This window comes from Natrix helvetica (assembly GCF_964273705.1).
Source record: "Natrix helvetica genome assembly, chromosome: 5".
NCBI lineage: Eukaryota > Metazoa > Chordata > Lepidosauria > Squamata > Natricidae > Natrix > Natrix helvetica.
This window is the reverse complement of record NC_138551.1, coordinates 30,656,408-30,680,507: the sequence shown is the minus strand read 5'-3', so window position 1 is coordinate 30,680,507 and position 24,100 is coordinate 30,656,408. Positions and strand designations below refer to the sequence as shown.

Here is a 24,100-nt window from a genome sequence, read left to right as displayed (position 1 = left end):
GCCTAGCAATTATCACAAAGTCCCAACATTATCAATAACAAATGTTGCTACTTCTGCCTTTAATTTTTCCCAGTTCTGCAGTTGTAATATGAGTCAGACCTTATTTTCTTATATTCATATTAACTTTTGAAGAACCTTCAAGACTAGTTTAATTATTTTAAAAGAAGGCATTTATGCTAACAGAAAAGTTGTAGAATTAGAAATAGAAAATAATAATCTATTGATCATCATTGATAGATTTCCATACAAAAACATTCCTAGATTTATTTTAATTATCAGTAGGGATTTTTAAAAAAATCTATCAATATTTGGAGTCATGATGCTCATCACAGTAGAACCATTTTTCCAATTTAAGAATTCAGCTGAAGTCCATAATTTCATTTGTCTTGTGTCACTGCTGTAAATGATAGAAAGTGAAAGTCAGTGGCTTTCAAAAGAACATTTAGTTTTAGCAAATATATACTTTAATATTCTTAATATAGGCAACAGATATATTCTTCATTTTTCTCCTTCCATTCATATAACCAGAACTAGAATTTTAAGAAAGTAGTGCTTTAAAAGTATTTGTCTATGCTAAAACTAGGCAAGGTGATATACTCCAAATATTTTATTTGCAACTCCCATAAAACCCAGTAGGCATGGCTTTCAACTATAAGCTCTGTAGTCCAAAACTCCTCGTGAATATCAGGAGTTCATCAGGTTTCATATACAGTGTACTTGAAACCTGACTTTGTGAATAGGTCCAAAGAGAAGACATAGATGAACTTGCAGTATACTCAATTGAAAGATTGAAATATCATAATAATATTATAATAATATTCATAATGATACTTTGAAATATCAAACTCCCAAATTAAAATCCCTGTTTGATTTATGTAGTTTGGCATGGGAGATAAATTTCAGAGAATCCAGAAAAAAAAATTGGATAAATAAAATTATACTTCGTTTCACTAGCCATTTTATGTGTCAATTTTTCCCAGCTACCTTGATGTCATCCTCAAAATACCTGTCTGGCACTGCATTGGCAATAATGCATATAGATTCTAGGACCGTGATGGCGAACCTATGGCACACATGCCACAGGTGGCATACGGAGCCATTATTTAGGACACGCGAGGCGTTGTCCTTTCAGCTCCACGTGCACGCTGGCCAGCTGACTTCAGCTTTCTTTTGAGGCTGTTTTTCACCCTCCGGAGATTTCCTTGAAACCTCTGGAGCACAAAAAAACGGCCCTATGGGCAACCTGGAAGTTCAGGAACGGACTCCTGAAGGCTCCGGAGGTCGAAAATTGGCCCTACGGACAAACCGGAAGTCACTATTCCCGAACTTCCAGGTTCCCCATAGGGCCATTTTTCATCTTCCGGCGGCTTCAGGGAAGCTCCGGAAGTCTCTGTAAAGCCGCCAGGCGGGACTGTTTTCACCCTCCCCAGGCTCCTAGAAAGCCCCTGAACTAGGGGACAGCAAAAAAAACCTCACCAAAAGCAGGAGGCGCTGGTCGCACCGGCACATGTGCAGGCCCTCCCTCCGCATGCGCGCTGGGTCACGCACATAGCATTATGGGTGTGGCACACCCGCACATGACCCCCCTGCGCTCCCCCCGCTTTTGGCATGGGAGCCAAAAAAGGTTAGCCATCACTGTTTTAGGAAATGACTTTCAAAGCTGAATAGCATCAGGTGGAAAAACTTGCATTTCATGGTTTTTTCTCCTTAAGCAAATTAATATTTACCTTTAATTTGGGAGCACAGAGTAAGTAGTTTCCATGCCAGCATGGATGTGGTCAGTCACATGACAGTGCAGTAACCATGTCCCAGGATATTTTGGCCACATCTCAACAGTTTGAAATGTCCCAGGGAACAGATCATAGACATCTCCTCGGAAAGTTCTGTTGTACTTTTGGAGAGAGAAAAAATAACCAATCTTATATTTGTCTAGTTCTTCTAATACTAATTAATTCATTGGAAGAATGCAACAGCATGAATAAAGGGCATCGTAACATTTTAAATATTTTAACATATAAGCACTTCCTAACTTATGAAAACTCAAACACTATGATTACAGACCTTCAATTACTAAGCCAATTAAATGTTAGTAGAAAGTGGTCCTAATGAAACCTGTTCTGTCCTCAAGTGAAAAATAATACTGAAGATATGGCAGTGGATTGTTGGAAAAATACTAGACAGTAGTGCTATTTTTTTCATGCATTTGTCAAAAAGTTGCTTTCAATTGAATCAGTATACAAAGTATACAATTTCCAAATTTACAAGGATGTAAACCTATGGATGTTAGTGAACTTACATGCATCCTTACCAGGCAAATGAAATAGAATATATTTTGCTCTACTGCTAAAATCACAAAGGGAGGAAAGAGAAAGAAATATAAAATTGAACAATAAAGTTTGGGCTTCAGTTTCCAGGCTGGAAAGTATAAAACAATGGCCAGCCAAAATGGGCAGACTTAGGTTAACTGACAGAGTTATCTGACTTCAGAAAGTTTTACGTGTTCAGTTGTCCTTCATACTGCTTTATCTCTTAGCTAAGTATGTACCTTCTTTTTAGTTCTTTCTTTAAAAATTCTTATTTTTACCTTGTAATCAAAGCTATGGCCATGGAAATGTGCTGTGTGCATATCAACTTCATTCCCCATTCCTAGCAGGTACCAGTTTACTTTGTCTCCAACATGCATTGTAAGACCATGCAAGTTTCCAAACACTTTTCCGTTAATGGCTAAAGGAAAAAAAAATGGTTATAAAAGTGCAGTTTATTTCCAGTTCTTGAGCAACATATCAGTCTAATAAATAAACAAACACCAAGCCTTATCAAAAGCTTAACAGAACTCATTGCTCAAGATAGAGGTGGTCCGTTTACTCAAATTAGTTCAAAGATCAAAGCAATCTAAGAATCCTTCTAATTATCCTTGGACAATTGTCATGATGTGCATTCAAGGATCAGTGGTTATCTTCATTCAATTGCAGAATTTTGTTTCTGATATCAATAGACTGAGCTAAGTATAGTTGGCACCATAGTATTTATGTAGTGTTTATGTCAGGACAATTTTGCCAGTGGGCCACATGAGAAATCGAAACTGTTGTGGAGGTCTATTGCTTTCCTCAGCTAAACAAATTCACAGATACCTTTATGTTCTCTATCGCAATCTTACAAATACTGCAGTTTTCCACTACTAGTGGTGGGTGGGTGGCTGTGACACAGAACACAAAAATGCATTTTCCCCCCATTTATGCATTATGTAGTGCCACTTTAACTGACGTGAGGTAATTGTTATTCCAAAACACTGGAATTCTATACCCAAGCCTACCATGCATTTTATTGCTTTCAATGAATTCCTCATCTTCCTTGTTTACATCTCCCGGATTGGTGGAATACAAATTGATATTCTCATCCAAGTACCATGATTCATTTTCATCAAACACCAGAAAAAGAAGAGCAAATTGCAGAAGTTTGGGGTATGGAATTAGAGGAAATACTTCCTTGCGACAGACAACAAGTGTTCCTATTAATCCACTATTGAGGTCCTGAAATAAGAAATAAAAATAATCACCTAGTACCATTACTAGGACAGTATGTTTAAATAGCCACATGTATATATTGCTTTTCATTGATTTTATGAAACCTATACATGATTTAACTTTTATATTGTCATTTTAAATAGAAATGTGTTTCTGTTAAGTTGCCCCTCCCCCCAAAATAAAGTAATGTATATTAAAACAGTTCCAAATGTAGATCCCAAGATAACATTTATTCTCTTACAAACAGCTGAACTGGAATTTACCTAGACACCTGGTAATTCTGAGCTATGATATATGATAGATATGATAATTTGAGTCTAGCCCTAATTTCTGAAGTGAACACACTGGATTTGTTTCTAAGATTGGTTACTATACCTGGTGTCACTAATTGACCTCAATATTTAAAAGTAGTCCTTTCTTTTTCATTGTGATCAGCTTGCAGATCATTTGAATTTTTAGCTATTGAAATAGAATAATCAGCACAAAGTCTCCATCTCTCCTGTTAGAAAAAGTCTCCACTTCAGAATCAATGAGATGTGCAAGGGCAGTCCAGCTGCCTTTGTTAAAACTTCGTTATTACAACATTATAGAATCTTGTACTTGTTAATGTACCTAATATATTGAGCTACAATAGAAATACAATCCCACAGAAAAGAGAACAACTTTGACCATAGTCACTATGAGTTTACCTTAACTCTATCCACAGTGGAATAATATGCCCAGGGAATGCAAGTAGAATCTCTTTCCTCAGGACCAGATCTTGCTGGGATTTTCCAGATATACTCCTTGGTTACACCTGAATGAAACATACATTGTAGACATGGATATATTTTTATAGCTTGGTTTATTTTCCTTTCTAATCAATGTTTCAAAAACAAACAATGGAAGTGCTTTTTATATAAATTTTGCAATTTTACACTAGTGGAGAAAAGAAGTTTTGCAATATAAGCTAAATAAAAGGAGCAGGTACTTTCTGTTTTACTGTTTATAATTTTTTGGAGTTTCCACTCACACAAAACAGGATGGACTGTCTACTGTTTCCCTTCGTCTTTCTGGCTGCAATCTCAAATTTTAAAGCACTTATTCCAAACTAATTTTCTTAAAATAAACCCGAAACCTATGATTCAGTAATTTTAGCACAATGATATTTTAAAGGTGTACTATTTTCTGCAGTCCTAGCTTGGGTTAAGTCCCATTGAATGCATGTGGCAATTTCTCCTGAATGAATGGATGTGCAATATATACTCTGTACATAAAAATAATATGAATACTATTTTTCCTTTTCAAATAACAATAACGAATTAGATCCATGCTATTGAGTAGACATCAGAGAAAAGTTGCACAGAATAGCATTAACATTTGGCTCATACATTTTGCATTTAGGTACACAAATAGAATGTAAAAAAAAACCCTATAATTACCTTTTCATGAAAATTCAATAAACTGCAAACTCAAACTTTTATAAATCATTACAATTGATTCCAAAAATGGAATTGACAGAATTATATGATTATGATATTTCAGTCTTTCAACTGAATAAACTGCAAGTTCAATTATAACTAACCAAGGGTTGAACTTGGTTAGTTCTTTGACTATAAATCATTAATTAACAAAGGCTACATAGGACTTAATGAAGACATTCTGAAAGAAGACAATGCAAACAGTTTTATAGTGTCTAGAAAATAATATAGACATTCATAAAGTCACAAGGAACCTAGGTCTGTCTTTTTCTTTTTTATTACCAACTCAGAACGGACATAATGAATTACTATACCTGGATATGTTTCTGTTACAAGTGGATACTCAGTTTTTACTCCTTGTGCATGGATAGAATAACTCCTAGATGCCATGTTCTTGAAAACAATTCTAATTATATCTCCAACATGTGCAAAAAGCAGAGGCCCTTGAAGAGGTTAAAATAAGCATATAAAAAGTAAAGAAAAGGAACTTATAAAGCTATACAATTATTTAAGAGATCAGAATTTAAAGGATTTAAATGAGGCAAAATGACCTTTTTCTGGATCAAGAAAGCTTTAAATAGTAACCTTAAAGCTAACTGGATCAGGTACAACATAACAATAAGCTAAGATTTAATATGGTTCCTCATAGTGTAAAACAAGTGAATTAGTTTGAAGCTCACATAATTCTATTCCTTTATTGACCTTAAATTTAACCACAGTTAGAAATTACTGTGTATTGATATGTATATAATCATATGAGTTATCATTACTTAAAACTACTATATAAAATATTGAAACCAGCTATTGGAAATGACATTTGGACCCTAGCTTGCTTTGGATTACTGTAGTTTGTACATTTGGAATTATGAGAGCATTATTTTGTGGGCATTATTTTGGGAGACATAAAATATCTGCCAAAAAAAATCACAAAATAAATCTGAAGAGACAAGAAGCCTTCAAACATATGAAGGCAAAAATGAACTTCCTGGTAATAAGAAAGAACTATACTTATTCAAAACCAGATAGAGCACCCAATTTCTTCATAACATTGGGCTTGATTTATGCTCCAGCATTATATCTAAACTGAACCAAACATTTTTCCAGGACTTAGATTAACTACATTCAGCTTCAAATGAAAAGACTCTGCCTTGTTCACTTCCATAGCAACTTTGGTTGGTATAAAATGTAATCAAGATTTTTATGTGCACTAATATTGCTTGATTATGCCATGTGTTTTGAATCTTCACAAAGCTCACAAGGGGATTTTTGTTCATAATTATAGTGACATAGATAAGCAAGTAGGTACAGATAGAGAAGTCTTTGCACATATTAAAACAGCATATAGCTGTCTTTACCGACTTTGAAAGATGATGAGAGTCCATTAGAATCAACCCAGGTGGCAGGATACCGAAACCAATACATACATAAAAGGGTTCATGTAGACATTGAAAACTTCTGGCTTGACTCATTGTTTCAATCCTGAAATCAATGTCTAAGCTACAGTCATGCAAGATATTCCCACAAATGGTTGTTTTGAAGATTGCATTGTAAAATATGATACACTGTAATGTAAAGATCCAGATCTTTACTGAAATTCTTCAAGCCAATACCTAGGATTGCCAAATGTTCTTGCTCTTCATTCCTTTCTTTAGGGATTTTGAATGTTTGGTCTGTATATTCACGATAAACCACTTTCTTGTATTTTGACCCAATGAATTTATCTCCCTTGTTTAAGAATGGATTTCCTGGACTAAAAAGAAAAAAAAATGAAGTCAAATTTCACATATCCACACACACACACAGTTCAGTGACCAACAAAATTTGAAAAATGTTACACATGCTGCCATTGCACCACTGCAATACACCCAACCTCTCATTCCCTGACAAATTTGGATACATCATAGAAGAAAAGTTTTCTAAGGTTTTATTTTTATTTTCATTAGTGCTGTCTTACCTTTCATCATGGAACTGATGCCTCTCTTGTTCCCATGTCCTGTTAGGGGAATAGTCCCATTCAACTTCTATGGCTGCAATGTAGAAGGTCTTCTGATCAGTGTATTGCTCATCTTTTGCTGATGAACCACAGCTCTTTACTTCATAGGTTTGTCTCATACCACCTGTGTAGTGATCTGTTGTGAGGCAGGCCACTTCAAAAAGACCTGGAGAAAGAAATATGAGGCAACTAGTTGAAGCCAGCAAATAAACAAAAAGTCTTCAGGCACATCCAAAAGATACAATATCTCATCTACGTTAAAGCACCATTTTCAAAACAGTGGATCAGTCTTCGCCATCTAGTATCTATGATAGTTGAGAATTTTGAGAGTTGTGTCCCTTATATCTCCAGAAGGTGGCAGACTGTTATAGTATCAAAATGTAAGTGAGGCTGTGAAATGCCATTCTGTGCTTCTAGGGCCCTTTGACTCACAACAAATCAGCTGCATCTTTTCACGTTTGGCAGAGAGATTCAGAATGTTTTCTCACAACACAGTTAAAGTTTCTCAAGAAACCAATTCCAAATCAGCTTGGTGTGCATCGAATTATTTCCTAGATATCCTCTGCTATTTTAACAAAATTTAAAAGGTTAAAAAGATAATCTTTAAAAAGAGGTTAGATGCGTAAAAATAAATAAATAAATGTGATGGCGACTCGCCCCCTGTCGTAATTCAAATTTCAAGAAAGACACTGCATATTCTTCAAATATAATATTCTTTCTTTCACCTATGTTGTGGACTCCGTTAGGATTTGTGGAAATACAATATACTGTAGGTTTTTCCAAAAAAAAATCTCATGAAAATAAGCTGTTCAATGGGAAATACAATTTTGGATTATGAATTAAGAGTGCAAGACAGGATCAGAGAATCAAATTTATGATTTGGAAATAGGGCATTCCACATTTGGGAGAACCCTAGGTAAAAGTACATTTGGACCCACTACAAAAATATATATTGGGAGGATTTTTATAAACAGTAAATGTGATTTTGTTGTTCACCTTGTGAGTCAGGCTTCATAACAGCTGTGGCAGAAGTATGCGGGAAAAGATTAGCCGTATCCTTCCTAGTCCCTTTAGTTACAAAAGTATTTCCTGAAAAATATATTCCATGAATGTCAACCTCAGTTCCCAAGCTGATCAAATGCCAGGAAACTATCTGTCCAAGACACATCTCAAGGCCTTTCTGATTTCCATACATATATCCATTTATAGCTGCAAAAGAAAAAGCATGCAAATTAATAAAAAATACACTATTTATCCAATTAACAAAACAGCATCTACACGATCCTTTATCATCAGGATCCCCAATAAAAATGAAATTGAAGGTGGCTTCAGTCAAGGTTTTTTTTAAATCTCTGCTTTATTAGGTTTATAAACTAGGCTCCAAAAATCTACAATCTTTAGTCAACAAAAAGAGATATATAGCAAACCTTAATTCTTACTGCTATTCAATAGTCATCTGGTTTTTTTACAGTCTAGATATGGTCATTTTAAATATTTGTGTTCAATCCACAAAACCTGTGTAAAGTATTGTGAAATTGAATGAGATAACATCCAGGCCTTTGTCTGAGAAATAAAAATATAATAACACCTAATGAACCACATGTAAAATCTCAGAGTTTCCTTGATAATATCCAAAACATTAAATAAAGAGTAACATAATAATGCTGTGATATTAGCAGTGATGGTAAATCTTGTCCCTAGAAGAGTTAAATATTTCTTTCTTTTTAAATAAAAAGTTATATCAAATAGGGACCTACAATAAAAGGCTAGTAATTCTGTTCAAAATTCCAGCTATTAGATTCCATTCTCATTGCTCCAATCTTGTTTTTCTTTCTGTTTCTTGAATAATCAAGCGACATCCTACCATATGTATATTCATTATCATAGAGCAGTGTCATTATGTTGAGATTGGGGTTTTGAATAGGAGAGGTTCTAGTGACCAAAATTTAATTACGGCTTCTAATTCAAAGCACTAAATTTTTGTTATGTTATTTTGAAATACCTTTTCAACACAAACCATGACATGATGTACCTAGGCAGTGAGATGCTTTAATTAAGTAATCACTTCTATATGTTATATACATCTCCATTCATCAGACCTTCTATTTCTGACATTTGCAAAACTAGTGGAAGTCTGTTGTATGACCATTGCTCTCTCCTTTCATCTCAATGGGGAATAAATTTTAAAAAGATAACTAATTTACTATATTCAACAATATGACAAAACACAAACTCTTACAATGCATCTTATTGGACTCTTGAAAATCTTCATCCTCCTTATCAACCTCTTCAGGGTGTTCTATAAATTTATTAATATTGTCATCTAAATACCAGCTCTGATTTTCATCAAATACTGTTGCAAGAAGGAAAAATTCCTTGTCTACATTATCCTATGGGGAACAGAAGATAGAAAAAGAGGAAAACCAATAAATGGGATTATCTCTTATAAGAAAATTATATTTATTAGCAACTAATAAGACATTTTATATATAATTATAAATATTTAGAAGCTTCTTGGATGATTAACAACCTCATGTGGTATATAACGTATATGATAAATGTCCCCATTTATCATATAAATTCAACTTAGATAAGAACAGGGATTGGGATAATATAAATAAGATGGGATTTACTGTAGCTGAGCTTTAAAAATAATCAGCTAAGAATTATTTTAAAGGTCAGAAAAATCTTCAATTGTATATTTCAAAAATAATATTTAAAAGCTTAGGAGAAAGCCAAATTATTCCTTTAAAAAAATTAGGATATTGTTACCATGAAAAGATCAATCAGGGTTTTCAAGATTTGAATGGGTTTTCCTAGCCAGGAAAATGAATAATTATCTTATTCTGTTTTTGATCTATTTAGATATTCCATTCCTAATGAAAAGACAGCTTTGCCTGCATGTTAGAAAAGCAGAGGTTGTCCAGCTTCATCCCTTTGGCAGATATTCAATTTAAGACACATTTTGAGGTCTTGATTAATTTATTATTGTTCTGAAATTATGCCATTTTCTTCTAGACACCAGAGAGTTGGTTAAGTGTTTAAAACAATGCTGCCTTCGTTAACATGTCAATTAAAATTTTTGATGCATGTGTAAGCTACTTTTAAAGTATATGCGGTAATTTCTAATCTAAAAAGTTTTAAATGCTTTTGAATGCCAACAAAGAATGATTTCATTGGAATAGCACTACCATTAGGCCCTCTTTCTAGCCTGTATCCACTGGATGATTTTAATGGCATTCCAGTGACTGCAAACCAATTACTTGGACTATTCAAACATTTAACTGATGATTAACTTCTACAAATGTATTCATTAGGCAAACTCAACAAGATGTTAAGGTCAACATTACCAATGGAATTTAATTATGTGCATGAAACAGCAAAAGATTCAATTAGTGCAATAAATAACATCAACATAGGATAATTTGCTGTCATCCTGAGAAAGCCATCCTTAGATGTAAATGCTGCAAAACTTATGCAACCTTTTCCCCATTGTGCAGAAAAGGAAACATCCCATTGAGTGTTCGGTGATTCTCTTGTTTTTGCAGTGTAAAGAGGAATATAAACAAAGACTCTTTTGGGGCGCTAGCTGGATGTTTTATGTGAGATTTCTGCCTGCTTGCTCTACTCTGAAGTTGTGCAAAAATTGTCCTATGTTAGCCAGATGAAGCAGCCCAGAAGTCACAGTGATGAATATGTGCACCAATATATATACTTTTTGAATGGTTGTAAGCTGTTTGGTTATGAACATTAGTTTAATAAGAAAGCATGCACATTTTATAATATTAATATATACAAAAAACATGTGCTCTAAAATGCACCTTTTTCATCACTGCCCTTTTATTATCATACTTCAGGAAGGGGAGGAAGATAGTTGGAATTGGATGGTAATTTTCGTTCTTTACATTACCGGTTTCCATGAAGCAGGCATTATGCCTTTTCTGCAGACCAAGAGTGGGCCCACTAGGCCAGAATTGGTATCCCTGATTGGATCTGAAGCTGAATAATACAGCATCGTTAGACAATCTGGATCGTCTGCCGTAGGGCCCACACTTTCTGGAACTTTCCATTTATAGGTGAATTTCTCTCCAGGTTTCACATGTGAGCCTGGACTTGGAGTACCTGCAATATGTTTAAAATTGAAATGGTAAGAAATCACCAATCCTCCACCAATTGAAATATGACAGGACATTTGGTTGATTTCTTTTATTAATATTACACTTACATAGACATAGTATATTAATATACAGTACATGCACTTACCTCCAGACAGAGTGTGGTAGAAAGAGCCCTCATTGCTCTTGGTATAACTCAGGCCATGTGGTTGAATGCTGAAGGGGTGGCTTGCATTGTTGAAGAAGACCACTTGAATATGGTCACCAACTTCTGCTCTAATGACCGGTCCTAGTTAAAAGAGAGAAAATCAGCCTTATTTCTTGTTTGTGACTGGTCCTCGCTGATCTTTAAAATATAAACAGGGTTGGATCAGGGTAATAGTTCAGTAGAAGAACTCTGGCAAATCCTCAGATAATAGCCAAAAACTGAAGTTAAAAAAAGACATTCTGGAAAAAAGAGAATGCAAACCCCTTTAGGATTGTTGTCACAAAAAGTGCATGGTCACATCTGTAGATTCACCAGAAAATTAGCTGAGCTCCAAAGAGACTATATAGCTATCCAGCTACCCGTTAAGCTAACTACCTAGCTAGCTGCTTCCTTTTATTTTTTAATGTTAATCTCAGATGAAAATGTTTCCCATGTTCCATTTTCCACTTGTGCTTCGAAAATCCAGCATACTGGCAATCATGCATTTAATATCAGTTGCAACATAACCTATACAGATTTTGCTGAGTCTTACATGTTACTGTGAATTTAGAAGTCTCCGTTCAGCCATGATCTATAGTATTTGTGCAGGTGAGTAGATTTCAGACATATACATATTGTCACAATTCATAGTATTGTTACATAGTTCATGTAAATTGCAAATTGCAAAATTATGACAATATGACTTACCCAAGAGTCCAAAATGCTTTTGATTATGAGACCTGAAAGAGCGTCTAGTAAATCTGTCACTGGTATACTGAAAAAAACGGGCTTTTTTATAAGTTCCACCAATTCTATTTTTTCCTTTTTCAAAAAATGTCTTGGAATCCCTGTAACAAAACAAAGCACCTCAACGTTTGCATTCATGTCACAGCAGAAAGAAAGATATTTCATATGTTAGGAAATTGATAATTTGGACTTTATTTTACTATCCTTTATTAGTATTTGTTCTCAGAATTTTTTTAAGGAATGCTAATATTGAAGCTAATAAAAAGTGCAGATACAATAACACAACAGCATTAAAACAGTTAATATAAGCATAAAACTGATATGCATAGCAACATAAAATACCCCCCCCCAAAAAACTCATGCCTGTAAATTATGTCATAAATAGATTAACTCAACTTTACCATCTTATTCTTTTTCCTTTTCTCAAAACCAAAACCCAAAATTAATCTAGATAATGGTAGCATGAATCACCACCACCAGCAAATCTGGTATACCTTTCTCTTTCCATGTTGTATATAATAAATCTTTAGCTAAGCCCTGTTTATCAAACATTCACATTCCTGAAATGTTACTGCATTCCAAATATTAGAGATACAGCCAAGAAGAACAGAGAAGCCAGAAGAATGTTAATAGTCCTATTCATATCAGCCTAAAATGCAATACTATAGGACAAGACCAAACTATGTGAATTAATGTTTCAACTCTTAAATTAGATCTCCAACAGGAAACTGATAGTAACCAATATTTACTGAAGATTTTCTGAGGCATCTAGTCTACGTGTGCCAAACTCATGATGTCATGTTGCCGTCACGTGAGATTTCATGATGTTTTTCCCCTTCACAGAGCTGGGGTGGGTGTGGCCTACATTTGGCGCATTTGGCCAGCGGGCCACCAGTTTAACATCCCTGATCTACTCTATATGAGACACTGTTGTTATTCTTGTATTAATTCATTTTAAGCTCTGGGTATTGTTTTATGCATCCTTTCATTCATGAATTATAACACAACATCAAATCCATTATTCTAAAAGTCAACTAAATAATTAAAAGTTTCTTCATCAATTTCCTTCAATTTTCTATAGAGAAGGGCACTGGCTTAAAAGTCACAAAGAATCCCTCCAAAATCTTCTATTGCAACATAAATTCCCTTTGCTAACCAGCATATCAGAAGCTGATAACAGGACTGAAAAAAATGTGCACTAGCTTGGACCTCTTCATATCTGCTCCTACATTTGGATGTTAGTAAATGCCAGCAAAACATTTTATATGAAATAGTTTAGCTGCCTGCAAAAAATCATCACTTACTCATCTAGATCTAAGGGTTCTCTTGTGAACTCATTTGTGCCAGATGGGCCATAGTTCCATTCCTCTTCTTCTGCTGCAATATAATAGAATCTTGTGGTAATGAGGGTAGTGTGATGTTGGTTCATAACAGATGGAGAAGGATGCTCACAGTTTTTCACCTTAAAAATGGCCTGCATGCCACCTGAAGAAAAGGAAGACAAAGATCATTGATCATGTAAGCTCTCTAGGATCAAGAAGTCCATAGACTAAGAAACTTAAACTTCCTCCTGCCCATCAAAAATACATGCCAACAAGGAACCCAGAAAACAAGTAGATATAAGACAGGAATAATTTTCACTGTGTAACTTCTGGACAATGAAAGCGTTAGGCAGCGTTTCAGGAACATCTCAGATAGGAAATAATTCATTAACCAAAGATTTTTTGATTGAAGGCATCCATAGAAGGATTAAGAAGGGAATGTTGCAACACAACTTTAGCTCTTATATATTTACATGTGATACATGATGCAAGTACGAATGGGAGAAATTTACAGTGGTAACATGACATATATTTCATCATTGTGGCATTACTGTGGTTATGAAATGACTTCTGGGATTTTGAATTATTCACTTATACTGAAGAAAACAGTACATATATTATCTCTGTGCCTGTCTGTTTGTCTATTATCTATTACTAGTTGATAACCCGGCATTGCCCGGGTACTTATTTATAGGGAAAAAATGTCCAGACCAAATGTAATTTCTAATGTTGGATTTTCCCCCTTACCAGAGGGAGCCCCCTTGTGGAGTACTATGAAGCCATTACATGGCAACTCCATTGCGCTGTACAGTAGAATCCATTTTACAGCACTACAGTAGAAGCCATTTTAAGGCACAACAGGCTGTATCTTAACAGAACACACACCCCGAGAGATATTAGGGGTGTCTTACTCCCACAATTTTTTTCCAGAGAATAAATCATCTGTGTACCAAGTTTTGTTGAAATTGCTCGAGGCGTTCCAGAGTTATGCTGGAACACACACACAGAGCCATTTTTTAATATATTTCTCTATCTGTCTAAGTCCCTGGATTCTTCAGATCAGAAAATAATATTATCTTACTTTTTCAAGACATGCAACTCTAAGTATTCATAGTAAGCCATTAACATCACATAATACTTTGCAGGGTTTGTTTGTTTTTTTGCAGGATAGATATACTAAAATTTCACCTTTCCAATTTGAAAGACCAGGAGGTGAGGTGGGGGTAGAGAAACACTATAGGAATATTCAAGATAAATGTGCTCAGCTCGTGAATCAGTGAGATCACAGAATTCTGAAGCTACTTTCAAATTAGCTCAGAGCTGTGTGGAAGTCTTTATCACAAAAACAGGAGACGGGCATTTATTTCATACCTTCTATATGATCATTGACTTGGCAGCTAAGCAACCATTCACCATCATTCTTGGGCACCATAAGAGCATCCACAAAGGTAGCTGGGAAAAGACTGATTGTGTTGATACGATGCTTCCTTTCTGTCAATATTTGCCCATGAAAATAAACGGAGTGGATATCAGCTTCATTGCCAATGCCAAAAAGATGCCATTTCACTTTCTCTTCTGCACACATTGTGACATTGGGAAGATACCCATACATATATCCATTGATTGCTTTAAAAGAGAGAGAGGAAGAGAAATATCACTGACTGGCTCTAACAAACCTTTAATATCACTCAAGGTTGGTGCAATTAAACAAAATTTTCTTCCACTGGATAGAAATGTTGATTAAATTGATTTTATCAACGGTGGTAATGATATGTACATCTTGCATTTATATTTTATAACTTACATGAGTGGCATTTCAACTGTCTTCTATTTATCAACCAAGCAGAGCTATATCTGCTTAGCTTTAAGAGTTGCCATAAAAGAAATATCTGCCCAAAGAGCTGTTTATATGTTTCAGTGAAGACATTGTGAAAAAAATTGTGGAACTATGTAGAACTATTCACTATCACAAAAATAAAGTTCCATATTCATGAATTGGGTGGTTTTGTGGAAAAACTGCAGAAACCTGGCTAAGTTTCTCTAATACCCATCAGGCATTGTGAATATTCATGCAAACAAAGTTCTTAAAAGAACAAAACTTATTCCGAAATATGCTCTTACAGTGCATTTTGTTGCTTTCTTGGAAGTCTTCATTCTCTTTGTCAACTTTGTCAGGTTCAGAGCAGTATTTCTCAATATTCTCATCTAAGTACCAGCTGAAGTTTTCATCCATCACAGAGAAAAGCAAGACAAACTCACGGTCAACATCTTTATCTTTTCCATTCTGTAGGGTGCCTTAAGGGAAAATAACATTTTAAGACCATTTCCCAATGAAAATGATTATTTCAATTGCTTTCTTTAACTTGATGCCATCTGCACATCTGGAAAATAACTCCTAGAATCCCCCAACCGCGTCAACACTGACAGTTATACTCCTAACATATCTAGAGGGCACAAGATAACAGAAAGCTGCATTAACATAATGACCATCATCACACTTGATGAAGTAGGGATATGTGGAAAGACCAATGAGTGTCAACTCCAACTTTTTGAATTCTATTTCTTAGTAATGAGTGAGTACTATATGGAAAGTTGATGCAGCGCAAATAATTCCTGAATTCTTATATTTTTAATCATTAAGAACAATTAAAAAGAGTGGAAAGTTATTCTTTACAATTTCATTTGAAATTTCAAAGAAATTTTGAGCAGCACACTTGTAGTTGAACAGAGAACGCCTTGTCTCTCCTTTGCTACAATTAAAATATCCAATAGGTCTCTATCACCAGTATCCAGAGATAATGTGAGCTTCTCTTCATTAGCTGTGTTCCAGCAGAGGCTAGCCATCCCACTCTCTGGGATATTGGATTTGGATTTTTGCAACAAACAAGAGGATTGCTGTATCGTCCCAAACTCCCAAATCTATGTCTCAAAGGGACTTTTTTCAAAGGGCAACCTTTCCTTCCATCCCCCACCATCATAACTGATGGAGTTTCTTGGATGAGAAGCAAAACTTCTTCTTCCAAAAAAACCCAGTCCCGTTGCCTTTTGAAAAAAAGCACCTTTGAGATAACTATGAACTGGATGACTGAGAATCTCCATAGACTTCCCAACTCTATGATTCAATGATTTTATTGCCATATTCTTACCTTTTTTGCAAGTGATTAAAGCTCCAATAAGTCCAGAGGCAACATCCCTTGGGGCATCTATATGAGAGTGATAGATCCTTGTCACACAGTTATTGTCTCCTTCTGCTGGACCATGATCTTCAGTAACATCCCACTTATAAACATACTGTTCTCCTGGATGCACAGCATCATCTTTCTTTTGTGAATGGTTGGTATTATCAGGATATAAAGCTCCTAGGATGTATAAGAAATTGTTCATGTTATATAGTTATTCCTTCTGATTACATTTTTGTGCTGTTTCTTAATTTGTCCTGCAGTAATTGTGATTTTAAATAATATCTGTGACTTCTCAGAAAGAATTCTTACATATTTGCATGTACATCAAATATATGCACTCATATGTCTATATATGAATGTATGTAGGTAAACAAAATATGAAAAGTCTTACTGAAATCAAGTAAAAAAATTGGTATGATTTTCCTCTCCTTCAAAGTTGACCATCAATGGAAATAAAAAAGCAAAAATGATCTATAATCAACTAAACATAAAGTATACTTTCAATCTTGTATATTGTATTTCAATATACAAGATTTGGATGGGATCATGGGAATAGGCCTATCCCTGACTTATTTATAAATAAACATTAGAATGGGATGATACATTTCTCTCATGAGTTTTATATGCACATCAGAACATTAACAATATTAAAATACACTAAAGAAAACACTGTTTCGAATTACACTGAAAGCTCTACACTTACACAGTTACAAGCAGAGAACTTTGAGATCAAACCCCAGGACTGAACTGGAGCTGACAATCTCGGTCTTATGTATTCCATTTCAGTGGTGTGATTCAAAAACTTTTACTACTGGTTCTTTGGACATGCCTTGGTGGGTGTGGCAGGAGAAGGTTACTGCAAAATCCCCGTTTCCTCCCAATCAGCTGGGACTCAGGAGGCAAAGAATAGATGGGGACGGTTATTTACTGGTTCTCCGAACTACTCAAAGTTTCCACTAGCGGTTTTCCAGAACTGGTCAGAACCTGCTGAATACCACTTCTGCTCCACTTTATGCTTTCAGTTGAACATCCAAAGATGTCATAAAAATCCAACTGATGTAAATGTTGAATTGATATGTGGAGCTCTCCAGAATAGTGTGGCTATAAATAAATGTATTCCGCACAAGATACAACACAATTTCCATATATTTTTTCCCAAAAGGAATTTTGAATTCATTCAACTGAAGCCTTGTGAAAAGGCTTCTTACCTTCGTTTTCTTTTGTGTATCTGACACCATGGGGATGTAGAGTGTAGGCTCTTTTAGCAAAATTTTTTAAGTGAATGACAAAAGAGTCCCCAACTTCTGCTTTGATAGTCGGGCCCAGGAAGCCCAGCGATGGTGATTTTTCCACAACATGACTATATGAGTTATCTGTGTACTCCACGTACACAGCTTTTTTATATGTTTTTCCTATACGATCTGGACCTTGCTGCAGAAAGACACTAGCTTCCCTAAAAAGGAAACATATAGATAATTATATCAATGCAAGACTTTCAAAATAATGTATTATTTACAATTCCAGGTAGTCCTCGACTTACAACCATTGGTTTAATGATGGTTCAAAGTTACAACACTATTGAAAAAAGAGATTTACACCGGTCCTCACACTTATCATCTTTTCACCATCCCCACAGTGATTTGACAAAAATCCAGGCACTTGGCAATCAGCATATGTTTACAATAGTTGCAGTGTCCCAGAGTCATGTGATGGCAATTTGCAATTTTTCCAGTTGTCTTCCAACAAGCAAAGTCAAAGGGGGAAGCTGGATTTGCTTAATGGCTGCCTGATTTCCTTAACAACTGCAGTGATTTGCTTAAGATCCATGGTAGAAAAGGTTGGAAAAATAAGGTGCAACTCACATACTCTTCAAATTTCCTGAACAAGGTGACCAGACCAGTGGTGGATTCCTACCGGTTCGGACCAGTTCGGTCAAACCGGTAGTGGTTTGGCGGCCTGGGTCGTTGGAACTATCAGTGACCCAGGCTGCCACGCCCCTTAACTGGTTCTCCAGCTGGCGCCATGGCCGCTGCCATCTTGTTTTTCAGTTCTGTGCATGTGCAGAGCAAATTTAATAGCACTGCACATGCGCGCACAGCAAACCAGCAGTAGTGCCTGCTGGACCCACCCCTGGACCAGACCTTGATTGTACAACTACATTTGCTTCTTTAGACAGATTCATACCTCAAAACAGACCCTCTGCTATCTACTTCGCACCAGCATTTGCTGTCTTAAGTGTCTCCATCCAAAGTATTTAAAGAAGGAAATCTAGTTCTATCTGTGTATCAGAACAAGATTATCTTTATAACATTTACAACAGTAAATGCATAACATTTACTCTGGGATATCATATCTAGTCTGTAAAAATCTGAATCACTCTGTTAGCCTTTTTCAAAGTGTTGGAGATCTTGCTGTCAAGTGAATAGATGAGCTCCATTGTTATTGATATGTTTTTTATGGGGTGAATTAAAAAAATAATATCTTGGGAGCCCTGAGTATTATGTGGCACACTCTCTATGTTTTAATATTTGTAACCTACGCAGAGATACTTGTCTGAGATAGGCGGCTATATCACAGAAGTAAATAGACAGCAGGAAATAGAGGTTTCTTTGTCTCGTGGCAGTCATGTAGTGGTCATTCAGATTTTTTTCAGTACAGGTATGATAGCCATATACAGCGATTACCTAAGCTAAAAAAATTGTTTTGTTTTTTTCAAGCACAGTTCTCACAGAATTCTCTTTGGTAAAATTTATTAATAAAGATAGGAGAGCAAGTATATTTGCAAACCAGCTATTTTCACATTAGAATGGATATACTTTAAGGTAAATTTTTCTGATTCTCTGCTTCATAGTCTTCCTATGATCCTACAAGAGTCTCTCTGTTAACTGACAAGGAAGTCTGCTTGTAATTGTTTAAACAATGGTCCGGGGAACCAACTCTTAGATTAAGTTACTACAGTGGAGTCAACATTTAATGAACTGTTTGACAAAATAAGTGTTTGTTATATTTTAAAGTCTTGATAAATCCCACTGTACAACGTGTGCACCAAATGTATACCAATTTCTGAGGTGAGCTGACACAATGATGTTGTTGTATGTAGATTGTCTAGAGTACTTGGGATAAAAAGGATTTTGTTATTTTGGGTTGATGCCCATACTCAGGTTTTGTCATATCTGAAATATGAGCAATTAATTGCTTTCCAATGCTGGTTCACTCGTCCTTTTATAACTATGTTTCCTTGGTGAAGAGGAAATGAGGAAAAAGAAGAAGAAATAAGATATTCTCCTATTGCAAGTAGCATACAAGAGCTTAGTTTTGGGAAATAGTAACAGAAGTACTGTATTGCAATACAATAGTAATTTTCACTTGCCGTTGGATCGCATTATGCACATTTGTGCAAAGTGGAAATAAATGGCCAGAATTAATTGTTTTAAGTTCTTTTTGAGAACAGAAATTCAACTTGGATTGGATTCTGGCTATTTATAGGTGAGCACTGAATAAAAGTTTGTGTAGTAGTTTTTATTCATGCCTAACTAACCGTGCATTTGGGAATCCTTTTTTTTTCATTCAAAATTCATTCTGATTACTTTGTCTTGCCTCTGTCTTACACTCTGTAAATTCCATTATTTTATTTAGACATTGGTGTGTTTTTTTTAACTGCATTGCACCATCATTTTAGAAGTTATCTTACCACTCGAAAAGCACAACAGCAAGGCAGAGATGGGAGTACCCAGATTGACAGAATGATGAACATTGTACTATTCTGTCACCTGGATCACTAAACTGACCTTTAGCATTTTGTTTCCTATAAGGCCTCCCCAGGCTAACTTCTTAACTCTATCAGTCACTAACTTTTGTCTCTGTTCAACAATTCCACACATCACAGCATTTGCATTTTATTTCATTTCACCATTTGATTCCAGCATTCTTGGGAATGTCTGACAGATTTGATTTTCTTAGTTAACCAATGAGCTGCTTCGAAGCCTCAACTGATGCAGGGGACTGTACAGTTTCAAAGGCAAACCAATATTGCCTTGTAAAAGTCATTAACAATCTTGTTTTTCAGGAAGCTTTGTGAGACACTAATTAAATTAGAGATGCATATATGGACTTTCTAGAACTGTACAGATAATTTCCTGTTGACATGGGCACTGTGTCCTTTTCCTCCTTCTTCTTTGCAAAGATAATGGCTTTCATTTAAAAATAAACCTACATAAATCTGATTACTAACATTCCTGAGGCCTGAAGCATTTAAATAGAGATTAAACATGAAAGGCAGAACATTGTAAGACAAGGCTTTCTTCGTGTAATGTAACCATCTTCAATGGATTTTCAACAACAAGGAAGCTCTAATTTTTGTCAGAGACTGAATATTTCCAGCCACTGTTGCCTTTTTGTTACTTTATATTTTTCAAGCATTCTTCATACATGTTCTCTTTTGCGCTTGCTAGAACAGCAGATCTGAGTTATAAAAATCTGGTCAACCACTGGATGATAATAATATGAACTCTGAATTTCCATTTCCTCCTTACCTTTTTTTTTTTTTACAGAAAGCATAAGGCTGATGAATACAATCCCCAAGTTACACAAAGGCTGAATGCCAAGATCAACTTGTCTGATTTAAAAATGCTTAAAAGAGTTATTGTTACCTATTATTATTGATGTATTCAACCTGAGATGAACCATATTTTAAAAATGCATTAACAAAATGTAGATATAATGGTTTTCCCTCTATTTCATTGTATCCAATATAAATTCAATAACTTCACTCTAACCCAGGGGTTGGCAACCTTAAACACTCAAAGAGCCACAAAGGTCCTAACCAGAAGCCCCCTGTTCAATTCTGGAGCTGACTGGAAGTCTGCTTTCCCCACCATAGTCTCTTCCTAGCGTGGCATCCTTTTTCCTCTACCTGTCCTAACCGAAAGCCCTATCAATGGTGGAGCTGACCGGAAAACCCGCTCCTTGCCATAGAATCTCCTCCTGGTGTGTCCTGCTCCCCCCCTCCCAAACTGGAAACTCCTCTCAAAATTGTGGTGCTGACTGGTGATAGGAAGCCACAGAAGTGGGATGAAAGAGCCACATGCAGCTCCAGAGTCACGGATTGCTGATCCCTGCTCTAACCTATCAGAGATCTTTTGCTAGTCCTAAAAATAATCCTTGCTCTTTTCCGATTCTCACAACTAAAAGAAAGTGTTCAGGTATCAGAAAGGTGGAGTCTACAAGTTGGTGAGATACCTTTCACTACTGTTAAGGACATCTATCCTATCTTCCATTTATGCTGATACAAAAGAAATATATCCCTGATTTTTTTTAAAGTGTGTATTAATAAAGGTAATCACTCCAGGTTTCACATATGAAGGGATCCCATCTAAAATATAAATGTTTGAAAAAGCCAGATGCATCATTTTTCTTCATTCAAAACAACACCGCTATTCAGTTAAAATATAGTGGCACTTCAGCACTTCAACTTTCTCTGCAGAAACATTACTGGGTTACTGACTTCAGTGGAGGAAAGACAGTGGAGGAAATGAAACATATATTAATGTAGGAAGGAGAGGATGTGAATATATACATTCTGTCTCCAGGTCCTCAAAGACCCTGCTTGCAGGCTACCTCTCAGCTTCTTTTGTAAAGCGGAAAGGAAATGTACTAAGGAAGGAGAAAGCATCAGAGAAAACAAAACCAGTATTATGTCCACACAAGAACACTTGGGGGCCAATCTGCTTCTGTAATGCTGCAAGTATTTGCTTGAATGCTCAACTTTTCAAAAAAAAAATCTAGCCTAATCTATGCCAGCCTAGTCTACTCCAGCATTCTGTATGATCTTTAAATAGGATATCTAGCAGTAGAGCTTTTAGTTGTACTCTGTATCAACTTCTCACTAGAATTCAATATTCTACAATTGCTCTGCTTCATTCCAGGCATTTTATAGGATTTCCAGCTATCATAGCTGTTCCCCATCCATATGTCTCCTGTTTATCTGCCTCTCTGTTTAAGAACACTGAAAATGCAAGATTGAATAGTTTCACTATTCAATCTCTCAACAGTTTCACTATTCAATCTCTCAATAGTTCCACTATTCAATCTCTCTGCTTCAACAACAATTGAATAGTTTCACTACAGCTTTTCATTGTTACCATTAGAACCTCTCTGCTTCAACAACTTTAGAAGTGTTTCTCAACCTTGGGAACTTTTAAGATTTGGAGACTTCAACTCCCAGAGTTCTCACGTTGACTGGGGAATACTTCATAACATTTTCAAGATTGAGAATCAAGGATCAGTAGTGCCACCAACATGAGATCTAGAGCAGAAAAAGCACTTTCAGAACTTCTCAAATGAATTTAATTGATGATAAAATGATAGGATTTGGGGGTATTTTCAAGTGATATCTCATGAAAGTTCACCCAAATTAAATGCACTGCAATGCCTGAAAAAGTGACTGATTCTTTCCCTAAACAGTAAAACACAATACCTCTAAATAGATTATGATAAACACATTTATGTATTTATGCCACACCTGTACAAAGCATTTGGGATGATCTAGTTTCAGGTTTTGATCCAGTTAGCAGAAAGCGCTTCTTTCTCCCAACCCCAACACATGAACCTGTAATCATAAAACTTCTGTTTGGTAGAACTAAATCTGCATCATATGCAATGCAAACAAAAGTAAAAGTTAGATTATAATCACATACAGGTGCAGAGAGGCAAGGCTCCAATTCCTGCAGTGTTACATGTGGTAAGATTTTGGCAGGCAAAACTTTTTTTGCAAGTTTGTTTTCAGGCTGAAATGTCTTCTCCGTGGCTAGTATAAATGTCAGGCACTTACCCTTCTTTGCATCCAGTCATTGCTGATTAGAAAAAAAATAGTTCATAGTAAAAATGTGAAAACTTAATATGAGCCCAATTAAACAAGTTGAAACTTACTCATCCTCTGAAAAAGGCTTCCCAGTTAAGATGTTCTTTGTTCCTGGAGCGTAATTCCAATCAATTTCATTAATCCCAATGTAGTATTCTCTGGTTACTGCAGAGACTTGGAACAAGTAATAAGCCAACAAGTGGCTTATCACAGACAGCTTCATGTTCCAGGTTGTTTTAGTCCAATGGACTCACCCAGGAACACCTCCTTTAAATATCTTCAGTATTTCCCCCTTTGCAAGCTTTTGTTTAGTTTCAACAGCCTGGAAGGTTGCACAATTCTTGTTTAAACAAACCCTGTCAGATTTGGTGGCAACAACTTTTAGACAGCTCATAGATTATTGAAACAACAGTAAAAAAAACACCACATTTTTATCACAGTTAACAATGTTCAAATGTAAATTATGTTTTATATCTCAATATGTGAATTTGAAAATTGTTCTTAATCAAAAGATCCATGCTATGGCGAAATGCTTTAGAGTTTCCCAACACAACATCAATTTTCTCCTGTTTGTTCTGTTTGATATAGCTGAAATTTCCTGCATTTCACAACCTGGGAAAAGTTATATTTCAGCTTTAAATTGCAGGACACTGTCCAAAATTCCAAGCAGTTAATAATATATCAGTGCAATATTACCAAATTTCAGAGAAG

General features: G+C 35.6%; 1 protein-coding gene across 1 annotated transcript; it reads right to left on the bottom strand.

Annotated features, from left to right (window-relative positions):
- Positions 1 to 28: 28 nt before the first annotated feature.
- Positions 29 to 23,677, bottom strand: CP (ceruloplasmin). The gene is made up of 19 exons (XM_081953485.1): positions 23,458 to 23,677; positions 17,739 to 17,983; positions 16,495 to 16,707; positions 15,470 to 15,643; positions 14,720 to 14,974; positions 13,331 to 13,511; positions 11,988 to 12,127; positions 11,241 to 11,381; positions 10,888 to 11,099; positions 9,217 to 9,367; positions 7,974 to 8,186; positions 6,939 to 7,143; positions 6,595 to 6,734; positions 5,299 to 5,427; positions 4,214 to 4,320; positions 3,314 to 3,530; positions 2,585 to 2,724; positions 1,728 to 1,891; positions 29 to 397 (listed from the first exon to the last, which is right to left on the bottom strand). The coding sequence occupies exons 1-18, from the start codon at positions 23,610 to 23,612 to the stop codon at positions 1,730 to 1,732; spliced, it is 3,180 nt and encodes a 1,059-aa protein (XP_081809611.1). The 5' UTR covers positions 23,613 to 23,677; the 3' UTR covers positions 29 to 397; positions 1,728 to 1,729.
- Between the last annotated feature and the right edge of the window lie 423 nt (positions 23,678 to 24,100).